The sequence below is a fragment of the Jaculus jaculus genome, chromosome 1, assembly GCF_020740685.1.
Source record: "Jaculus jaculus isolate mJacJac1 chromosome 1, mJacJac1.mat.Y.cur, whole genome shotgun sequence".
In the NCBI taxonomy this organism is placed as follows: Eukaryota; Metazoa; Chordata; class Mammalia; order Rodentia; family Dipodidae; genus Jaculus; species Jaculus jaculus.
This window is the reverse complement of record NC_059102.1, coordinates 191,407,108-191,427,185: the sequence shown is the minus strand read 5'-3', so window position 1 is coordinate 191,427,185 and position 20,078 is coordinate 191,407,108. Positions and strand designations below refer to the sequence as shown.

The following is a 20,078-nucleotide window of genomic DNA, read 5'->3' as shown; positions in this document are numbered from 1 at the left end:
TGTTTTTCTAGTATGACATTCTTTCCTTTCTCCCTGAAGGTAGAAGGTGAGACTTTTGAGGACAGAGTCTGTATTTTCTCACTGTTGGATCTCCTGGCACACACAAGCACAGTGTTGTGTATACACTGGAGATACCCAGCTAATACCCTTTATAAGAAATCATAAGCAGCACTGTTATAAAAAATAACTTTGAAAGCAGGCCAAGTCATTCTTTATTCCATTTTTATATATTTATGTCTTTATTTATTTCTTTTTGAAGTAGGGGGTCTCACTCCAGCCCAGACTGACCTGGACCTCATTCTGTAGTTTTCGGCGGGCCTCAAACTCACAAAGATCCTCCTACCTCTGCCATCTTAGTGCTGGGATTAAAAGCATGTGCCACCATGCCTAGCCAAATAATTATTTATTTATTTATTTATTTATCATGAGGGGTGAGGGAGAGTATGCCAGGGCGCTTGCTCCTGCAAACAAGCTCCAACCATTTACACCACTTTGGACATATATCTTTATGTGGGTAGTGGTGAACTGAATGAACCCAGGCTGGTAGTCTTGGCAAGCAAGTGCCTTTACCTGTTGAGCCACTTCCCCAATCCTTGATGCCATTTTTTAAAAATAACATAGGCCTCTAGTTCACTCAAAATACAAGTACCTTCTTAATAAGCCATCAATAGCCAGTAAATGAGTCAGCCAGTGAATATAATTCTAAGCTATCAGATACATGAGTCATGCTAGCTGCCAGGCAGTTCTATCTTGCTGCTAGGGCAGGGAACATTCATCGTAAGATGGAACCACCACAAGAACAAACATGTTAACCACAGTGTCACATGTCACCACTGAACCAACTACGAAAAGCTTGGTTGCTGAGCTCTGCAGGTGGCTCATTTTGGTGAATGACACAGGAAGGAGAGAAAGGCTATTAAGATCTCTATAGCTGCAGAAAGCTGGCCACACCAAGCCAGTCTCAGTATGGTTCTACAGCACAGTCTTTGTGAAAGGTGAGGATAAGTGTATATCTGCAATATGGATGTATGTTATGTTATTAATATGTTATCAGTAAAAGCATAAAAATGCTTATGTATATTTGATAATATGTGAAGTCAAGGGTGGGTGCTTATTGTTTTTTTATTTCAGAGAAAATTCTTAAAATAGTTCATATTCAAGCCTATGAAAAACTAAAAATTATCCGCTTTAGTCTAGATTAAATTTTAAGTGTTCAAAGATGAATAAACCTATCTTATTTAAAAAATACTTTTGTTTTAGACAGACAGACAGACAGAGAGAAAGACAGAGAGCAAGTGTGCCAGGGCCTTTAGCCACTGTAAATGAATGCATGTGCCACCTTGTGCATCTGGCTTACATGGGTACTGGGAAACTGAACCTGGGTCCTTAGGCTTTGTAGGCAGCTATCTTAACTGGTACGCCATCTCTCTAGCCCACTACCTCATTTTTTGTTTATTTTTATTTATTTATTTAACAGAGAGAGAGAGAGGGAAAGAGAAAGAGAGAGTATGGGCACATCAGGGCCTCCAGCTACTGCAAACGAACTCCAGATGCATGTGCCACCTTGTGCATCTGCCTTACATGGGTACTGGGGAATCAAGCCTCGAATTGGGGTCCTTAGGCTTCACAAGCAAGCTCTTAACTGTTAAGCCATCTATCCATCCCACTATCTCATTTTTTAAAGCGAGAGAAAGAATCTAGTTTTAAAATTAATTTGGATTCAGTTGCAAATGTCTCGGTTGGTGATTATGCTGAGTATTTTGAAATATTTTTAAAGAAGAATTATTATTAGAATAGAACCTCAAAGAAAGACTCAGAAGCATATATGGAGATAATGTTGAGTTGCTTTATTTGACTGGGACACAATACTTACAGAAGTGGTACATAAAAATAAATGACAACTTATTTCTTGGTACTGCTCCAATTGTGCAAGAGCAAAGAACATGGGAAACAATTGGCCTGATGAAAGCACATAAAGAAAAAGTAAGGGGACAAGGAAAATGAAAGGGGGGGGGGGAAGAAGGAAGAAAAGAGAGATGGAGAAAAGAACTGAAAAATTTGACCAGTACTATAACAAAATGTCCTGGGAGCATACATAGAATAATGTATGGCATTAGAAACTAGATGGTAAGGTTACAGACAGCCAACTAAGTAAGACCTACAGGGTGGGAAGGACCCAGACAGGAGAAAACCCAGCCATAAGAAGGAAAACAGATGAGTTGAGGGGAAAGCTTGCACAACGGACCTGAGACAGCCAACACTGCTAGGTGCTATGGGTGAGGAATACAGAAGCAAGAGGAGGTCAAGCAGATAGTGCACTGCAAGGTCATACATAGATGTGGGCTGCTGTAGGTTAGACACTTGGGCAAGGTACAACAGGAAGGCACAGAAGAATGACGTAGGTTTCTACAAGACGACACTGGTTTCTAGGTGAGTAATAGGAAAAAGCAGAAGTGGAGAGAGCACTTAGGAGGCTTCTGAAGGATTTTGGGAGAGATGATGGTCACATGGACATAGATGATGGCTGTGGAGATACAGAAATGATTTTGAGAAGTGATCTGAGATGAGCTGTATATTTGGGGTAGAAATCAAAAGTCCAAGACCGGATGTGAGGGGCAAGGGCACAGGCAATGACTCTAACTCTTACCGATTGTATATTCCATGACTTCCTTCATATATTTTAACATAAAAAGTGAATTATTTACATTGGTGTCTTAGGTGACATATATTAAAAATAAATGGTATGTACTAAACTCCTGTGTGTACAATGCTAACTTTACCCTAATTTAACACCTGCTCAAAAGAGACATACCTTAGGTATGATGTGGTCAAAAGAGAAGGGGCATTTATACCACATGATATCACTTAGCTAAGTACTCCCCATCCCAGATCACTTGTGAGAATTCTTTAACTTCTAGTAAGTTCTGGCATGTGGAAGAAAGTCAATGAATGGTAGACTCTTTCCCTCAACCCATCCAGCACAGTGACTAGACTAAGTAGAGAAAGAACACTTGACACATAATAGTGTACAGCTGAGTGCTACTCATGCGATAAATGGGGAAACTTGAGGTTTGGGACTGTAGGTCCATATAGAGGTCCCAAAGAGTTTTCCATGGCTGTTTCAACCTCTGTAATACCTATGCTCACTCCTGACTAGAAGGGCTGAAAGATAAAATGTGGGAGATTCAGGTAAAGTTGGATTTCAGTATTTGGGACAAATTTATACTATGGGTTTTTTTTTTTTTTACTATTTATTTAAAATTCAAATATAACTGAGCATCTTCTGTTTCAAGTTGCTATATCTGCAATCTTATGACTAGGCAAGTCGCTAGTAGGAAGAAATTGCTCCATGATTCTTCCTTCAAGCCCCATGAGATGCTAATTCTTCTGTATGAGAGAGATGCTTCTCATCACAGTAGTATATACTCACTCCTATTTCCTTTGCATATTTCCTGCATCATGTCTCACTCTAAACAGTAAGTGTAGTAAGCTAAAGGTCTAATGAGTGGCACTATAGTAGGCACAGAATTTTATCTCAAAGGCTGTAAAGAATGGTGATCTATATAAGTATATGTTTGTGGATGGGTGTCATTGTGTTTATACCTGCTGTGTTAACCTTTTAAAATGAAGATTACACTAACCATACATCATTAGCAATACATTTATTTATTTATTTATTTGAGAGTGACAGACAGAGAGAAAGAGGCAGATAGAGAGAGAGAGAATGGGCGCACCAGGGCCTCAAGCCACTGCAAACGAACTCCAGACGCGTGCGCCCCCTTGTGCATCTGGCTGACGTGGGTCCTGGGGAATCGAGCCTTGAACCAGGGTCCTTAGGCTTCATAGGCAAGTGCTTAACCACTAACCCATCTCTCCAGCCCAGCAATACATTTTGAGAGGTCTAGTCATAGTGAATTAAATTTGCATCCACATTCATGAAAGCTACTTAGGTCCCATAGTAGTAGAACCAACTACTGAATAAACTGGAAAAGCTTTACATTCACTTAATAGTTAATGCTAAGTGGGCCAAGTGTGGTGGCGCATGCCTTTAATAGCAGCACTTGGGAGGCAAAGGTAGGAGGATCTCTGTGAGTGCAAAGCCACCCCAAGATTACATAGTGAATTGCAGGATCAGCCTGGGCTAGAGTGGGACCCTACCTCAAAAAAAAAAAAAAAAATTAAGAGCTGACATAAAAGAACAGGATATATAGTTCACCTCTCATCTGATAAAGGAAAAGACCCCACAAAGATAGTACCAACTGGAGAATGGACGACTGTCTGCTGCCCCAAGCCCTAGGACAACTACATGAAGGAACTCACTTAGGAACCAACAAGATATCTGAGCTAATAAGGAAAGAGTTTTTCTTCCCAGGTGTGGACTCAATCATCAGGGACATCACCACCCACTCTCAGGCCTGCCAACAAACAAATGCCTCCTCTGGTAAGGTACCACCAATGGAAGTGAGAGAGCAGGGAACAGAACCAGGTAGATATTAGGAAGTGGATTTCACAGAGGTAAAGCCAGATCAGTATGGATATAAATATTTACTTGTTTATGTTGATACCTTTTCTGGATGGGTGGAAGTTTTCCACTGAGACAGCCCAAATAGTGAATAATAAATTGCTAGAGGATATAATTCCCCAGCTATGGGTTGCACCTCAGGATAAGATCAGATAATGGCCCTGCCTTTGTGTCAAAAATCACTAGGGAACTGACCAAGACATTGCGGATTAGTTGGAAATTACATTGTGCCTATCGTCCCCAAAGTTCAGGACAGGTGGAAAGAATAAATTGGACCTTGAAGGAGACTTTACTAAATTAGTCCTAGAGACCATTAAAGGATAGGTGGGACTCCTTCCCTTTACCCTGTTAAGGGTCGGGTATAACCCTTATGTAAAAAGAATTACTCCATTTAAAATTATGCATGGAACCCCTCCCCGCATCCTACCCCAGATGGGTCTTGAACAGATAAATGACTTTACTAATGAAAGGCTTCTTTCTATCCAAGTCTTACAAAGAGTCCAGGAGTCCATTGTTCCAGCAATCAAGGCTGCCCCTGTTTGCCCCAATCCCTTTCAGCTCACACAGAGTTCAAATCAAGAGACACCCTATTGGGACATTGGAAGGGCCCCACCAGGTCATCCTGGAATGATTAATTCCAATAGCCAAGAAAGTAGAGGGGACAAGATAGAAGAGGATTAGACTTAATTTTTATGAAACAAGGGGGTCTATGTATCACTTTAAGCAAAACTTATTTCTTTTATGCCAATCAGTCAGGAATAATCTGAGATCCACTGGCTTTAGTTAAAGAAAATCTCAAAGAAGAGAACTTCAGAGATGGGCCACTCGTAAGTGGTTTCAGTCTATGTTTAGTTGGTATCTATGGCTAACTACTACCCTTGTCTCTTCTATTGCTGGCCCCCTGATACTACTGCTCTTAGGCCTTACCATAGGACCCTGCATTATTAATGCTCTAAGTAGATATATAAAGAATAGGATAAATTCTGTTAAGCTCAGGGTACTGTGGACACAATATACCCCCTTAGATGTAAACACCCTAGACACTCTTCTTCAAGAGTCAAGGATTTGACTTAATATCATATCAGAGGGGAAAATGGAAAATGGAATGTGAAAGGAATGGGATGATCCCTCTGTGCAATGCAGGTGTTTACTGTTACCTGTCTACTGTTACCTGTGCAATGTACCATGACCTCCCTGTATCTTTTTGTTTTTAAATATCTTTATGATTACATAGCATAGAATGTTTCTTGCCTCAGTTCCCCCTATGTGACCTGTGTAACCTTGTGACTTCTTGTAATAGGTCCCCTCCTCCCAGTTTAACAGTATGTAATTTTGTAGTTCAACTCCCAATCCTGTTTTTATTACAAACATCATGTGGTTATTTCCAATAAAAGCTGAGCTGATGCTCCGAATAGTTCAAAGCTGCATCCTGAGACCCTGAACTCTGGAATGCAGACCTGATGCACCAGCTTTCTTCTTTTTCTTTCTTTTTACCCAATAAAACTTTGCCTCAAAAACAAAAAAGAGCTGAAAAATCCTTCATTTCAGTCATAACACATAAAAAGAAGCTCAAAGTATAGGCCACAGCTTTATCTGTTTGAGTACTCCTTATATATACTCAAATGCTTCAATTTCTATTTTAGTATGGAGGGAAAAACCAAAGGAAACATAAATCTAGTTAATCACACAAGAGGCCCAGAGCAGTATTACCATTTGCCATTGTTCCACAGCAAGATGAGATGCTTCCTTGCTCCAGAATGAAACACATTGAGGAAGTTCTCTATTCAAAACTGTCAGTGGAACTAAAGAAAGTATTTAATAGTGTAAAAAACTATTCATTCTGTTACAAGTATATTTTCACATTGTGGTCTGGAAACAAAATATTCACAGATTAGTGCTAGTCTGAGGAGCACCATTTTCAGTAGCACTATGTAGAAGACCTCAGAATTTTATACAACATATCTTTAATAAAAACATCAAAAATGAAGTGACTTTCTCCTTCTGGACATTTTGCTAACCAAGGGTTCTCTTATTTCACTGAAATAAGAGTACAACATATTTTCTCTGCTCCTAACAATCTAACTAAATCTAAGTAGCTATCAATTTTAGAAAGAAGAGGAGGAGTACTTACTCTTCTTGACGCAAGTCATTGACGCTGCGGTCCAGTGAGATCATGTCACTTGCCACCATGTTAAATCCAAACTCTTTAATGCTGGCTTGAACTGCTTGCTTGTATTCTGGTCCCAAAACCAATGGTTTGGCTTTCTCTCCAGGGCCACCAACCACTCCATGAGGCTCAGGTTCTTTGGGTTCAAAGTTACCGAGGATCCCTGGGCGTAGCACAGGATCATGGTAGGTAAATGTCTGAGGCTTAAATGTGAGATACTGTCTCCGCATTATATCTTTTTGGGAATCTCCTCCAGCATGGCGCTCCTGTTCTTTTTTGGCCTTGTTTTTTCTTCTAATAGATTCTAAGTCCACTTCTACTCCTTCAACATGAGGCCAGGGCACCACAGGTTTGAATCTGTCATCCTCAGGAGCTAATCCATCGCCTCCTCGGTGAGGCATAGGGTTATTGACATCTCTGTCCTCCTATGCACAGGGAGGGGGACATACAATGAGTATATTAATGCAAACCACAGCAGAAGCATTCATGATAGATTTTTCCATTCAAAAAAAAAGGCCATAGCAACACCAAAAAGTTAAAAATGTGAAATGCAAGCAGATTAGCATTCATTAGGACTTCATGTTGGAAGATATCTTTCAGGTTGGAAAGGAAGTAGCAAGAAATAAGTTATTTTCTCAGCTTACTGCTCCAAAATAAATAGATGCATTTTTACTCATTTTCTATAATCTTAATTCTCTCTCAAAGACCTCTCAGTGTTGTGCATTGTTGAGGGTTACAGTAATGAGTTTCTAGGGTACACGAGTGAGCTAAGTTCTTTTTTTTAAAAAAAGAATTTAATGTATGTGTATGTGCATGGTGTGCAGGACAGCACAAACGTGGAGATCAGATTCAGATGATCCTGGCCCCACCTCCCACTGGCATAGGTGAACAGGGACAGCAGATGCATGTGTCACATTGTGTCCAGTTTTCTGTGGATGCTGGGGAACTGAACCCAGGCCAGCAGGCTTTGCAAGTAAACTCCTTTAGCCAGTGAACATCTCCCCAATCCTAGCTCTGTGATTGAAACAGACACTTCACTGGTCTTATGGTAAAGTGGTGGTTTTCAGTTATCTGCTATATCACACATATGATCTTGTATTAGCAATATAGCAACAGGGTGGGTATGACATTAGTTGGATGTCACCAGTCAGTCAGCTGACTTTGTGCCCCAAAAGGTAGAGGAACAAGGTGGGGTTATATACTTAATAGTTCCAATTCAGGGTTTTCTAGTCAGGGAGCGTTTAGATGAATTCCAAACTATAAAAACTGAACAAGGAATATGTTTGGTAGAGTGCTTAAAAGTTTGCCTACCACGCACTAAGTCCTGTTATTATCCCAGCACTGCATAAACGTGGTCATGGTGGGGCTGGGAAGATGGCTCAGTGGATAAAGTGCTTGCTGCACAGTTCTGAGTACCAGAGTTTGGAATCTGAGAGCCCACATAAAAGCCAGAAGCTATGTTGGGCTTCTGCAATCTCAATGTGCCTATAGTAAGAAAGGAGGAGGAGACAGGGGAATTTTCCAGAAAACCTGCAAATGGAAAAGTGAGCAAGAGACCTTCAAATGAAGTGAAAAGCCAGGTCCAACGCTAAAGTTGCCCTCTGACCTCCACATATATTCCATGGCACATGCACACACCCATACTCACAACATACCAAATAAATAGGGATGGTGGCACATGTCCTTAATCCCAGCACTTGTGAAGTAGCAGCAGGAAGATCAAAAGTTCAAGGTCATTTCCTTGGACTACACAGGGAGTTCAAGGCCAGTCTGGGTTAATGAGACCCTGTCTCAAAAACAAAACAAAACAAGGCTGGAGTGATGGCTCAACAGTTAAGGTGCTTTCCTCCAAAGCCTAATGACCTGGGTTCAATTCTACAGTACCCATGTAAAGCCAGATGCACAAAGTGGCACATGCATCTGGAGTTCATTTGCAGTGGCTAGTAGTCTTAGCATGCCCATTTTCTCTCTATTTCTCTTGGTCTCTTTCTCTCTGTGTGCAAATAAATAAATAAATGCGATATTAAACACACACACACCAAACAAATAAAAACCAGGGCTGGGGAGATTACTCAATGGTTAAATGTGCTTCTTGCAAAGTCTTATCTGCTGGGGATCAATCCCCCAGTAGCATATAAAACCACGTGCATCCAGAGTTCGTTTGTAGTATCAAGAGGCCCAGAGAATTCATTCCCTCTTTTCCTCTCCTCTCTCCACTTACAAAATAAATAAATAAGAATATATTTTTTAAAAAGTACCACAAGGGCTGGAGGGATTGCTTAGCAGTTAAGGCATTCACCTGCAAAGCCAAGGGACCCAGGTTCAATTCCCCAGGACCCACATTTGCCAGATGCACAAGGAGGCACATGTGTCTGGAGTCTGCAGTGGCTGGAGGCCCTGGCTTGCCCATTCTCTCTTTCTCTCTTTCCCCTTCTTTCTCTGTCAAATAAATAAATAAATAAAGTACCACAAAAACAAACAAATAAAACAAAACTCTACTAACCATAACCCAGGCAGCTTGGGCTTTTGACCCACACTCCGTATGTATAGATAGTGTTTTTTTTTGGGGGGGGTTACAGATAAACATAGATGCCACTGTGAGGAGATTCCATAGTGGTATTCTCGCTTCTGTGTGACTCTGCAACTATGGAGATGTTTTAGTCAGAGATCCTGCCTGCATCTGCCTCAGGTCTGTGTGCGACTTTTTGCGAAGCCAGCCATTCTTCTCACAAAACAGTGAGTGTCTTCTCAGAGGATTTAAAAAAATACTGAGGTGTGAGTCTCAGACTCAGACACTGTGATTTAACTGGTCTGGGCATTTGGATTTTGAAAAGCACCCCAGGTGGTAATATGCACGTGAGCCACAGGACTGCAACTAGGAGGGAGAGCAGCAGCTATAATTAGACGCAGGAGATTCTGAGTGCACAGCTGGGCAAGAGGCAAGCAGGCGAGCCCTGAAGACCTGCAAAGCAGGCCAACAATCTGCTGCTTCCCTCCACCACATCATTCCTTAACAGGCTGACAGAAATAGCAGCACCATCTGAACAACTTTGTATTTTCCCCCTCTGTTAGAACAACATTGAAAAGTAGTTTAAAACTTTGTTTTTAAGAATAGAGAAGTAAAGCTTTAGAGATGATATTGATCTACTTAGAGTTAAGAGATAAAATTTTCTGCACAAAGTGCTTTTAGATATGAATTTAGTAGCTAAGGATTGATTTTAAAGACTTCAAAATGAATTTTTTAAAGTATTTATTTATCACGTGATACAAAACTGAAAAAATCCTGAAGTCCGTGCCATGAAAAGCAAGCTTTTCTGCCTTCTTGTTTGGGGAGGAAGTAACAGCTATCCACTTCTTGAGAATTTCTCTTGGGTGTTACACACAAATTCAAATGTGTGTGTTATAATACAAGGCATTTTAATATGGGACATAGACTTTGGATAATGCATTAAAAAGAACATATTACAACAGAATCAAAGAGGAATCCAAAGAATAGACAAGTATATAAACACAAAGAAACTGACTTATAGACATTAAATTCTTTATTTTATTTTTATTTATTTATTTGAGAGCGACAGACAGAGAAAGAGAGAGAGAGAGAGAGAGAGAGAGAGAGAGAGAGAGAGAGAGAGAGAAGAAGAAGAAGAAGAAGAGGAGAGAAGAGAGAAGAGAGAAGAGAGAGAGGAGAGTGGGCACACCAGGGCTTCTAGCCACTGCAAAGGAACTCCAGATGCATGCGCCCTCTTGTGCATCTGGCTAACATGGGTCCTGGGGAATCAAGCCTTGAACCGGGGTCCTTTGGCTTCACAGGCAAGCACTTAACCACTAAGTCATCTCTCCAGCCCAGACATTAAATTCTTCAATGGGGCAATAATCATTTCTATCCTATGAAACACAATTTCCATTTCAATAGGCACATATGTGCTGTATTACTAAGTTTTCTAGTAAGATGCATGATTATAAAATTGCCCCAAAATATCAAAAATGTGTAAAAGCTAGAAAGCTTAACATATCAGCTATCTTTTTGGGCTATTTTAACATTTTACATGATTTCTTCACATAACATAATACTAAATAGAAGATACAACACAACTTGATTATATAAATGAGATGTTTTTCTTCATCTGGATCAGGCTTCTGACTGCTCCGTACTTGCATAGGAGGGGGCTTAACTTGAAGCTGTCCTGTGAGTCCTAACAAGGGTCACAGGCAAACTAGATACAGGGGTGATGGGATACATGTGACAGGAAGACAGAAGGGGGAACTATTTGTGGGGAGGAAAGAAATAAGGCAGAAAGGTAGGGGGCACTAGGGAGGAGGATGACACACGTGTAAAAATGCCATAATGAAACCTGTTACTTCATAGACTAACCTAAAACATTAACTAAATAACTAAAATATATTAATGAAAGATTGACTCACTGGGATTTAACTAATCCTAAGAAAAGTATACCCTAAGCATGATTCTGTAACAGAGAAGTAGGCATTGAAGCTAAGGGGTGACTCTGGTGGTGGAAAGTGTCAGATTCTCCACTCTATCTCCTGGTCTTCTCACAACCAAAGTTGTTGATATTCAACCAAGCATAAAGACATTTCTTTGCTTCAAATTGTTACATTACTGGCTTAAGTGAAATGGTAAAAAGTGGGGCAGGGGAAATGGCATCACATATGGAAGAGCAGTTTGAACAGATCATCTGATGTCAACACTCACAGCCACAGTATCCACTAAATTACCCGATATTTGAAGGGAGGAAAACAGAAATGTGGAATGTGATAGATCTAAAATCAGGCTACCTAAATTGAAAAATATATGCTGTGGTTTAGGTTGCCCTATTATTTAACTATTCCTCAAGTTTACCACTTAACCAAGGAAATTTTAATGAATACAGACTTCATGCTTATCTTCTGCTTTTCCTCAGATTAACAGTTCTTTGTTCAAGTGTGATGAGTAGTCTAATTGTTCCGTCTTCATTCTCTTATAAGCTCAGTGCCAGTTTTATACTGATGGTCCTATGTCCACTTCACCATTCCATATTACACTTCTGGATCTCTAGACCTTATAGTTGTGGTGACACTGCCTATAGTCCTAGTACTTGGTGGGGGTGGGGGGGCAAAGGCAGGAGGATTGGAAGCTCAAGGCCAGCTTCAGCTACACAGTGAGTTTAAGACTGAACTACAAGAGAACCTGTCTCAAAAAAAAAAAAAATCAAACAATAACACAGACCTTATATTCAAATGTTTTCTAGACATTTCCATTTCGGCTCAGTTCCTAAATTTAACACACCCCAAAACTGAACTTATTATTTCCCTCATACAACAGAATTGTTTGTTTCTATCTTCCCTACCTAGAGACTTTGCCACTATATTCTCAGCTGATGAAGTCCTATAATCACATTTCATCCTCAACTTACTGTTTTGCTTTTATCAGTCCTACTGACATTTAATCAATCATGTTTTCTTGTGAAGTCTGTCACCTGGGTAGCTCCTGAGTGATTGCTTCCCCAGTCCTCACTGCCAATGCTTCAGTTTTTTGCCATTCTTACACTAAAGCAGGATTCATGTAATAGCAGCTATAGTGATGACTGTAAATACTACATTTGAAATGCTTCACATATGTGAGCTTACTTCTAAGTGAGGCACCACCATGATTACACACACAGAAAATCTGACCTGAGATCAGAATCAACCAAGGTAGTAGAGTCAGTACTTAAATCCAGACAGGGTGCCTAATGTTTCTTAGCCACTATACCTCCTTCATGCCTCTCATCCATGTGCATACAGCCACTGCCTCTTCTCATCATTTTTTCTTTCAGAACAGCCATAGGGACTTTCTTAGAATTCAAATATGAGAGGCTAAATTTCCCTACTTATAGTACTTCAGTGGTCAAAGATCTCAGGAGAGTTTAAGATTTTCTAACAGAGTAGACAAAACCTTTTATACTCCAGGGTAGCTTTATATCATGTGCCCATCATTACCCAAAATGGCAGACAATTTTTCTATAAAGTATCACCTAGTAGTAATAATAATAATAATAATAATAATAATTATTATTATTATTATTATTTGGATTTTCGAGGTAGGGTCTCACTCTGGTCTGGGCTGACCTGGAATTAACTATGTAGTCTCAGGGTGGCCTCAAACTCTCGGTGATCCTCCTAGCTCTTCCTCTCAAGTTCTGGGATTAAAGGCGTGTGCCACCATGCCTGGCTAGGAATATTTTTAACTTTGCAATTATTCCAGTCTGCCATAGTAATGGGGGTGCAATGACAGACATTATGTACAAGAGTTGGGATGTCTGTGCTCAGTAACATTTTATGCACCATGACAGGTGGCAGATTACATTTGGTACCCTAACCCTTGCACTAGACTGTAAATTCTGTGAAAAGGCAAAGGTCATGCCCATTGCATTCCTGAATATGTATTTACTGAGTAAATGAATCTTAAAATTGTACTTTGGTAGTAAGAAAGACTAAGAAGAAAATTATCACCCTACCTGGTATTATGGAGCAGAAGAAATGCAGGAAAGAGAGGGTTATTGAATTTGCAACATGGTCTTGTGTTCTGGAAATGGCCATGGGCCGTGTGAAGCAGGTCTGCTGGTTTGCCTGCATGGAGACCCCATGGATCCTTGAGGATGGACCATGGGTTGCAGTAGAGACCCAGTGGAGATGCTGGGACCACGAGATAGCTGCTAAGGAGAGCTGCTGGCCCAGGATGAAGTTTTCCAGGACTGTGAGCAGCCTAGCTGGAGGGGCAAAATTGGAACTCCAGAGACTTGTTGCTGGTTAGAATTATCAGACTTGGAGACTAGTCACTTGCTAGAGTTGTTGGACTTGGAGGTACAGAATTTGATATTTGCCCTATTTAAGTCTTGTATATGTTGAATATTTTTTGCTATGCCCAATGCCACCTTTTACAGTGTGTTTATTCTGTGCCATTATGGGTTTTTTGGTTTATTTTTGGTATTGTGGCTCAGTTAAAAGACCTTGGATTATGGGGATGTTTGAACATCATTAGGACTGGTAAAAATTATGGGGACTTTTAAAGTTGGATCAATGCATTGTATTTTGTATCATGTACAGTTATCAGTTTATGGGTACCAGGGGAGGATTGTGGTGGTTAGATCAGGTGTCCCCCATAAACTTAGGTGTCCTGAATGCTAGGTCCCCAGATGATGGAGATTTGGGAATTAATGACTCCTGGAGGCAGTATATTGCTGGGGGCGGGCTTATGGGTGTTATAGGCAGCCCCCCCTTGCCAGTGTTTGGCATACTCTCCTGTTCTTGTTGTCTGCCTGATGTTGGCCAGGAGGTGATGTCCACCCTCTGTTCGTGCCATCATTTTCTCCTGCCATTGTGGAGCTCCCCCCAAATAGACTTTTTTTTTTCCCCCAAAGCTTCTTTTTGCTGGGTGATTTCTGCCAGCAATGCGAACCTGACTGCAACACCAGAGAAGAATGCTGCATGCCCCTCTCCACTGCTCATTCACTTGTTTCCTTGAGTTGGATTATTTTCACTTATTCCAGAGCTTTCCATTTTCACAAGCCCAGCAATCCTCTGCTCTCTGTGGTATCTGCTCTCCACAGGACGTGGGTTGCAGATATGGGTGGCTACACCCAATTGATTCTGCGGGTTCTGGGGAATAAAAGTCAGCAGTCTCAGGCCCCAGCAGGCCCTCATGCTTCTGTAGGGAGTGCTTTTAACTGCTGAGCCATTTCTCTGGCCCTAATTATGTCATCTTAATGCTATATGATTCAGGATGGCTCTAAAGTAGTGTAATACTTAACTCTCCTGAGAAGGGAAGCTGTACACTCCTCTTGAGAGATCAGTAGAAACCTTTGTGACTCACTGGTACTATGATACTTTCAAAAGCAACAGTGACTTACTATACTGCCAAATCAATGAATCACTGCTGACTGGGAATGGAAAGAAAATCAGTAGATAATTTTCCAAGATGGTTATGGTCATAATGATGGAAATGAACTGAAAAATATAGCCACTTATCACCAGATGCTAAGTTAAAATAGAAATGTGGTCAGACTTAAGACTATCTACTTGGCAACTTGCAAAATCCCTCTTACCCAGAAACTTCCAAATCCTACTTACATATGCCATTTTTCCTTGATGGTTACGCTTTGGTAGAAATGATATGAAAATGGCTGGTAAGCAAGTGAAAATAACACAGACTAGATTTGATATCATAGACCATAAGGATGAGCTCATGTAGTCTATATGAACCTTTGGCAAACAACAACTTAGAAGAAAAGGCTCTGCTATATAACATGCATACCATTTGATTATCCATCTTCATGAACTGCAAAATTAAAAGTTTCCTAAAAGAAAGACAGATTTCTGTCCGAGTACTTGGTGACACACCAAAGGTTAGTGGTAAGACCCTACTGCTCAAGACACCTTATGTGGTCAACACGTAAAATGGAATGGCATGGCTGGAACCTGGAAGACAGTCAGTCCCCAGACAGTCAGTGCGTCTAGTACCAGAGGTGCTACATGGGTGACTGGGGGAAAATGACCAATATCGGTCCAAGCAACTCATGGTCTAACCTACTTAGCAGCAAATAACCTGTTGTGATGCCCACACAAGTGCAATAGGGGCACACAGCCATGGCGGGGAACCAACTGCTCTTGATTCGGCTAACTGATCCCTTCAGTGGTATGGGATGCATAGCTTGAGCTGGGAAACAAGTCTGAAAATTTTTATTTCATGATTACAAACATTCTTCATCAGAAAAACACCTTTAATTGGAAAAAAAAATCACATCACCATCCTTTCTCTATTGTTCTCACTTACTTAGATGAGAAGAAACAGGGCAAAGGGCAGGAAGAAAGATGTTCAAAATCAACGAGGTGCCAGAAGCTGGGTATGCATGTAAGCAGGGGCTCCTCAGAGCCTCATCAGCTTGCAGCATTTGGCAAGATGTGGAGGACTCAGGCCTTAGTCTCTCTCTCTCTCTCTTTGCTTAGCTGCAGCTGGATTCTAAAATAACCCATCTAATATTCTGTGCTGAACAAAACCTCAAGTTGTGTTCCTTTCAGGGTACAAACAATTGATGGCACTGAGAGTTGTGGCTCTCCTAGGCATGCTGGGACAGAGGGAATACGGATCATGTAATTTGTCTGTGCTTAATCAGGGCTTAAAATTGATCAATCCAAGATTAAACAGTGATCTTGTTTGTCCTTGAGTATGTAGGATGTCATCCTTTACAGGTAAGGAACCAATTCCTAAATATGTTTTAAGATTCCTACACTAGAAAGAGATTTAGGGCTACTTTCTCACGGTGACACCACGGAGGATAGCTTGGGCAGAATTCAAAAGTGAAAGTCTGCTTTTAGGTCAGTGAATTTATGTAAATAAAAAATTCTATGCATCTCAGAGTGTGGCTCAATAAGACAAAGCATGGCTTCCTGATAAGAATTTTATATTGACACAAGCAGGCTTGTATAGGAGAGGTTTCCTGTTGGACTTGCCTTTAACAACCAGGCCAAAATGTCAACCAAGAGTTTTAACACAATGGAGTATAGTTTGTGGTGACAGTGACCACTCTACCCAAAGAAATCCAGTCACAACTGTAGCAGTAGATGTAGCCTTTGGCAGGATAACCAGCTGATCATTGTGCAATCAGCCAATAAGACCCAAAGGTTACCTTAGGACTGTTAACTCATGTTTTTAAAATTTTTGATTTTGCAAGGTAGGGTCTCACTCTCTAGCCCAGCTGACCTGGCATTCACTATGTAGTCTTAGGGTGGCCTTGAAATCACGGTGATCCACCTACCTCTGCCTCATGAGTGCTGAGACAAAAGACATGCGTCACCATTCTCAGCTGAGACTGTTATCTCTTAACTATGCAGACTCTTAAGACCCTTAACTATGGATTATGTAACAGCTAATGGCTACTGGTTATTTCTTTTACTTTTCTCTGAAGACTTCTGAAACACAATAGAACCATACTTACAAGTGGGTAAGTTAGTACTGCCACTTTAGCCATTTACTGGAAAGATTTTATCATGTTTCCAGGAGGGTGTTTTGAACTAATTGCCACTCATCTTTGACTCCATAAGTACAATATAAAATACATTACATAATACAGATCTGTCCTGTACTATGTAAATAATACAGAGAATCATAAGTGTCTTCCTAAACAGTTTGCTAAGTCATATGTTTGAACACTCATTCATCTGAAGCAAAGGAAGATTTCTGTTAAATTCAAGCATCCTATGGGCTGGAGAGATGGCTCAGCAGTCAAAGGTGCTAGCTTGCGAAGCCTGCTGGCCTGGAACCTACACAAATGGTGCATACATCTGACGTTTGTTTGCAGGGGCAGGAGACTATGGTGTATACACACATACACACACGCGCGCATGTGCACATGTGTGTGTGTGTGTGTGCACATGCCAATAAATAAATAAAAAATAAATAGCATCACAGGTCCAAAGGACAGAATGCCTGCCTAGCATGCACAAGATTCTGGTTTCAAAATCCAACACTGCTTTAAAAACATGGCATGTTGACACATGTCTGGAATCATAGAACTTTGGAAATGGAAGCAGGAGGATCAAAAGTGGGGAGATGAAGGCAGGAGGATCAGAAGTCCAAAGCCATCCTCAATTACATTGCAAGTTCAAGGCATCCTGAACTACATGAGACCCTATCTCAAAAAAAAAAAAAATCATATTGTTGTGTAACTATTCAACCAATCTTTGGATTTTTATGTATGTGATTTGGTATTCTTTTTTGGGGAAAGAAGAGGAGAGTGAGGAATGACACAGGGGCCTTGCACATGCTAGCTAAGTGCTTTGCCACTAGGTATGCCCTCAGCTCTCTTTTACTTTCTTCACTATTACCTTAGCTGGACTTGAACTCACTTGACTGTAACCCAGCTTCATTTGGTATTTGTGAAAAATGAACCCATGTGCACTGACACAATAATATTCTGAAGCTCTCAGTGGAGTCTACAGAATAATCAGGGTCAACCATGCAGTATCTCGAGATGACAAATTTTAAGATAGGATCTTTGCCTCAGTTTATTTTTAATGTTTATTTATTTATTTGAAAGTGACAGACAGTGAAAGAGGCAGAAACTGAGAGAGAATGATCACACCAGGGCATCTACCCACTGCAAATGAACTCCAGACACATGCGCCCCCTTGTGCATCTAGCTAACGTGGGCCCTGGGGAACCGAGCCTCGAACCGGGTTCCTTAGGCTTCACAGGCAAGCGCTTAACCACTAAGCCATCTCTCCAGCCTGAAAACTTACTATTTTAGACAATGGGAACACTCAAGAGCCATAGATTGTTGCTAGGAAATTTTCAGTCCCAGGGATGGGATACCTTCCAGTGAGTTGTTGGCCAGGGAGGTCCCTGATGCCCCCAAAACATTATAGGCCATTGCCGAGGCCCTTGCTTTCCCACCAGGAATAGATGGTGAGACCCTATTGCTGAAGACTCCACATGCTTCGGCTGCAAGCCCACTGAGAAATCCTGCTGGAACTGAGCTGATAACCTCCTCTATGTAGACCAGCTGACAGAAAGCTGGAAGGAGCCATTCTGCATACAGTTCAATGGGAGAAAGAGAAATCACCAGTGAAGATACTCAACAACGGACATTGCAAGCCTTATATTTGGCCAGCCAGGCCAAATGAGCCAATGGGTGCAATAGTGGCATGTCTGTCATGGTGGAAACCAACTGCCCTCTAATTGGACTGGAGGCCTGCTCCATGGGAGGGAATACATTCCTGATACTGAAAACTTAAAACAGGGGTAGTCATGAGCCTTGGGGGTGTAACATCTGCTGCTGTCTAGCTAAATGTATTTACTATGCTTATCAAACTGCCAAGTAAGCACTTCTTTTAATGTTCATACCCTTATATTAATGCTACTCTCACTTTTGGTAGAGAATCTTCTCATTTCAGATGGCAGTGACCTTGGGATGATTCAGAAGGCATCACGGTGCTGAGAAGAAGTGACAGAGCAGTGCTCAGCACTGCAATATCTCTATTACACCTTCCATGGCTCAGGTCCATTGCAGAAGAGGTGGCAGAAAGAATGTAAGAGCCAAAGGAAGGGTAGGACTCCTAACAATGTGTTCCTCCAGACACAAAAGGGCCTGGATATCCATGACCTCACAGTGCCTGACACTACCTACACAAGACTATCATAATAGGAAGAAAAGATGATGACATCAAAATAAAAGAGAGACTGATTGAGAGAGTCAGGGGATATAAAGGAGAATGGAGTTTCAAAGGGGAAAATGGGGGGAGGGAGGGCATTACTATGGGATACTTTTTATAATCATGGAAGTTTTTAATAAAAAAATTTGAAAATAAAATAAAATTAGCTATATTCTAATAATCAACTATTTGAGTTACAGATGATAAACTCAAGGAAGCTGTCTAAAATTATCTCCCATTTTCTTTCTTTTTTTTTTAAAAATTTTTATTTATTTATTTGAGAGCAACAGACACAGAGAGAAAGACAGATAGAGGGCGAGAGAGAGAATGGGCGTGCCAGGGCATCCAGCCTCTGCAAATGAACTCCAGATGTGTGCGCCCCCTTGTACATCTGGCTAATGTGGGACCTGGGGAACTGAGCCTCGAACCGGGGTCCTTAGGCTTCACAGGCAAGCGCTTAATCACTAAGCCATCTCTCCAGCCTCCCATTTTCTAATGTCTGATCCAAACATCTTTTCTAGCCACCTCCCTCTAAAGACTGGATTCCTTTTTTAAGCAGAAGACAAAGGCACACACATCCATCCCAGATGTTGCTAATCCACACAGGGATTCCTTCTCATTATTTACCTGAGGACATTAATGAGACCTAGATTGTCAGAGTGGAAAACTTTTATCCTTTCTAAGCATTTACAATCATCGTAATGGGTTAAACAACTTTCTTCCTACTACTCAATCAGGAACATAAAGATACTGCCACATCAGTCCCATATGGTTTGACTTTGATTAATAATTATGCAATGATGGCATCTCAATTTTAAAATGGCCCATGTCCAATTTTCATGGTCATCTCTATTTGGAGTATATACCTTAGTGCATTCTAACTATCTCCCTCACACCACTGAACACTGAGTATACTTTTTTTGTGAAAGTCATCGCTTTATTCAGTTTTAGAAAAACTAGTCTTCAACTGGCAGGGATTATTACCTCAATTTTACCAGAACACAATCATAATGGACAAATACAAATTTTTATAGGACAAGTATTTATGTAAAGTATTTCAGAGATAAGAGGTTATGTTAACAATACAAAACCTTTGGAAATGTTTATTTTAAAAAACAACTAGTTGGATGTGGTGGCACATACCTTTAATCTCAGTATTTGGGAGGCAGAGGAAGAAGGATTGCCATGAGTTCTAGGCCACAC

The 20,078-nt window shown here is 40.9% G+C and overlaps 1 protein-coding gene across 2 annotated transcripts in view; it reads right to left on the bottom strand.

Annotated features, from left to right (window-relative positions):
* The window catches only part of Galnt7 (polypeptide N-acetylgalactosaminyltransferase 7), a 181,539-nt gene that overhangs the window by 67,893 nt on the left and 93,568 nt on the right, over positions 1 to 20,078 (bottom strand). For both annotated transcript variants that reach the window (XM_004657137.2, XM_004657136.2), the window contains exon 2: positions 6,654 to 7,114. In XM_004657137.2, the coding sequence (XP_004657194.1) occupies positions 6,654 to 7,114 (461 nt within the window). The remainder of the gene's footprint in view (positions 1 to 6,653; positions 7,115 to 20,078) is intronic.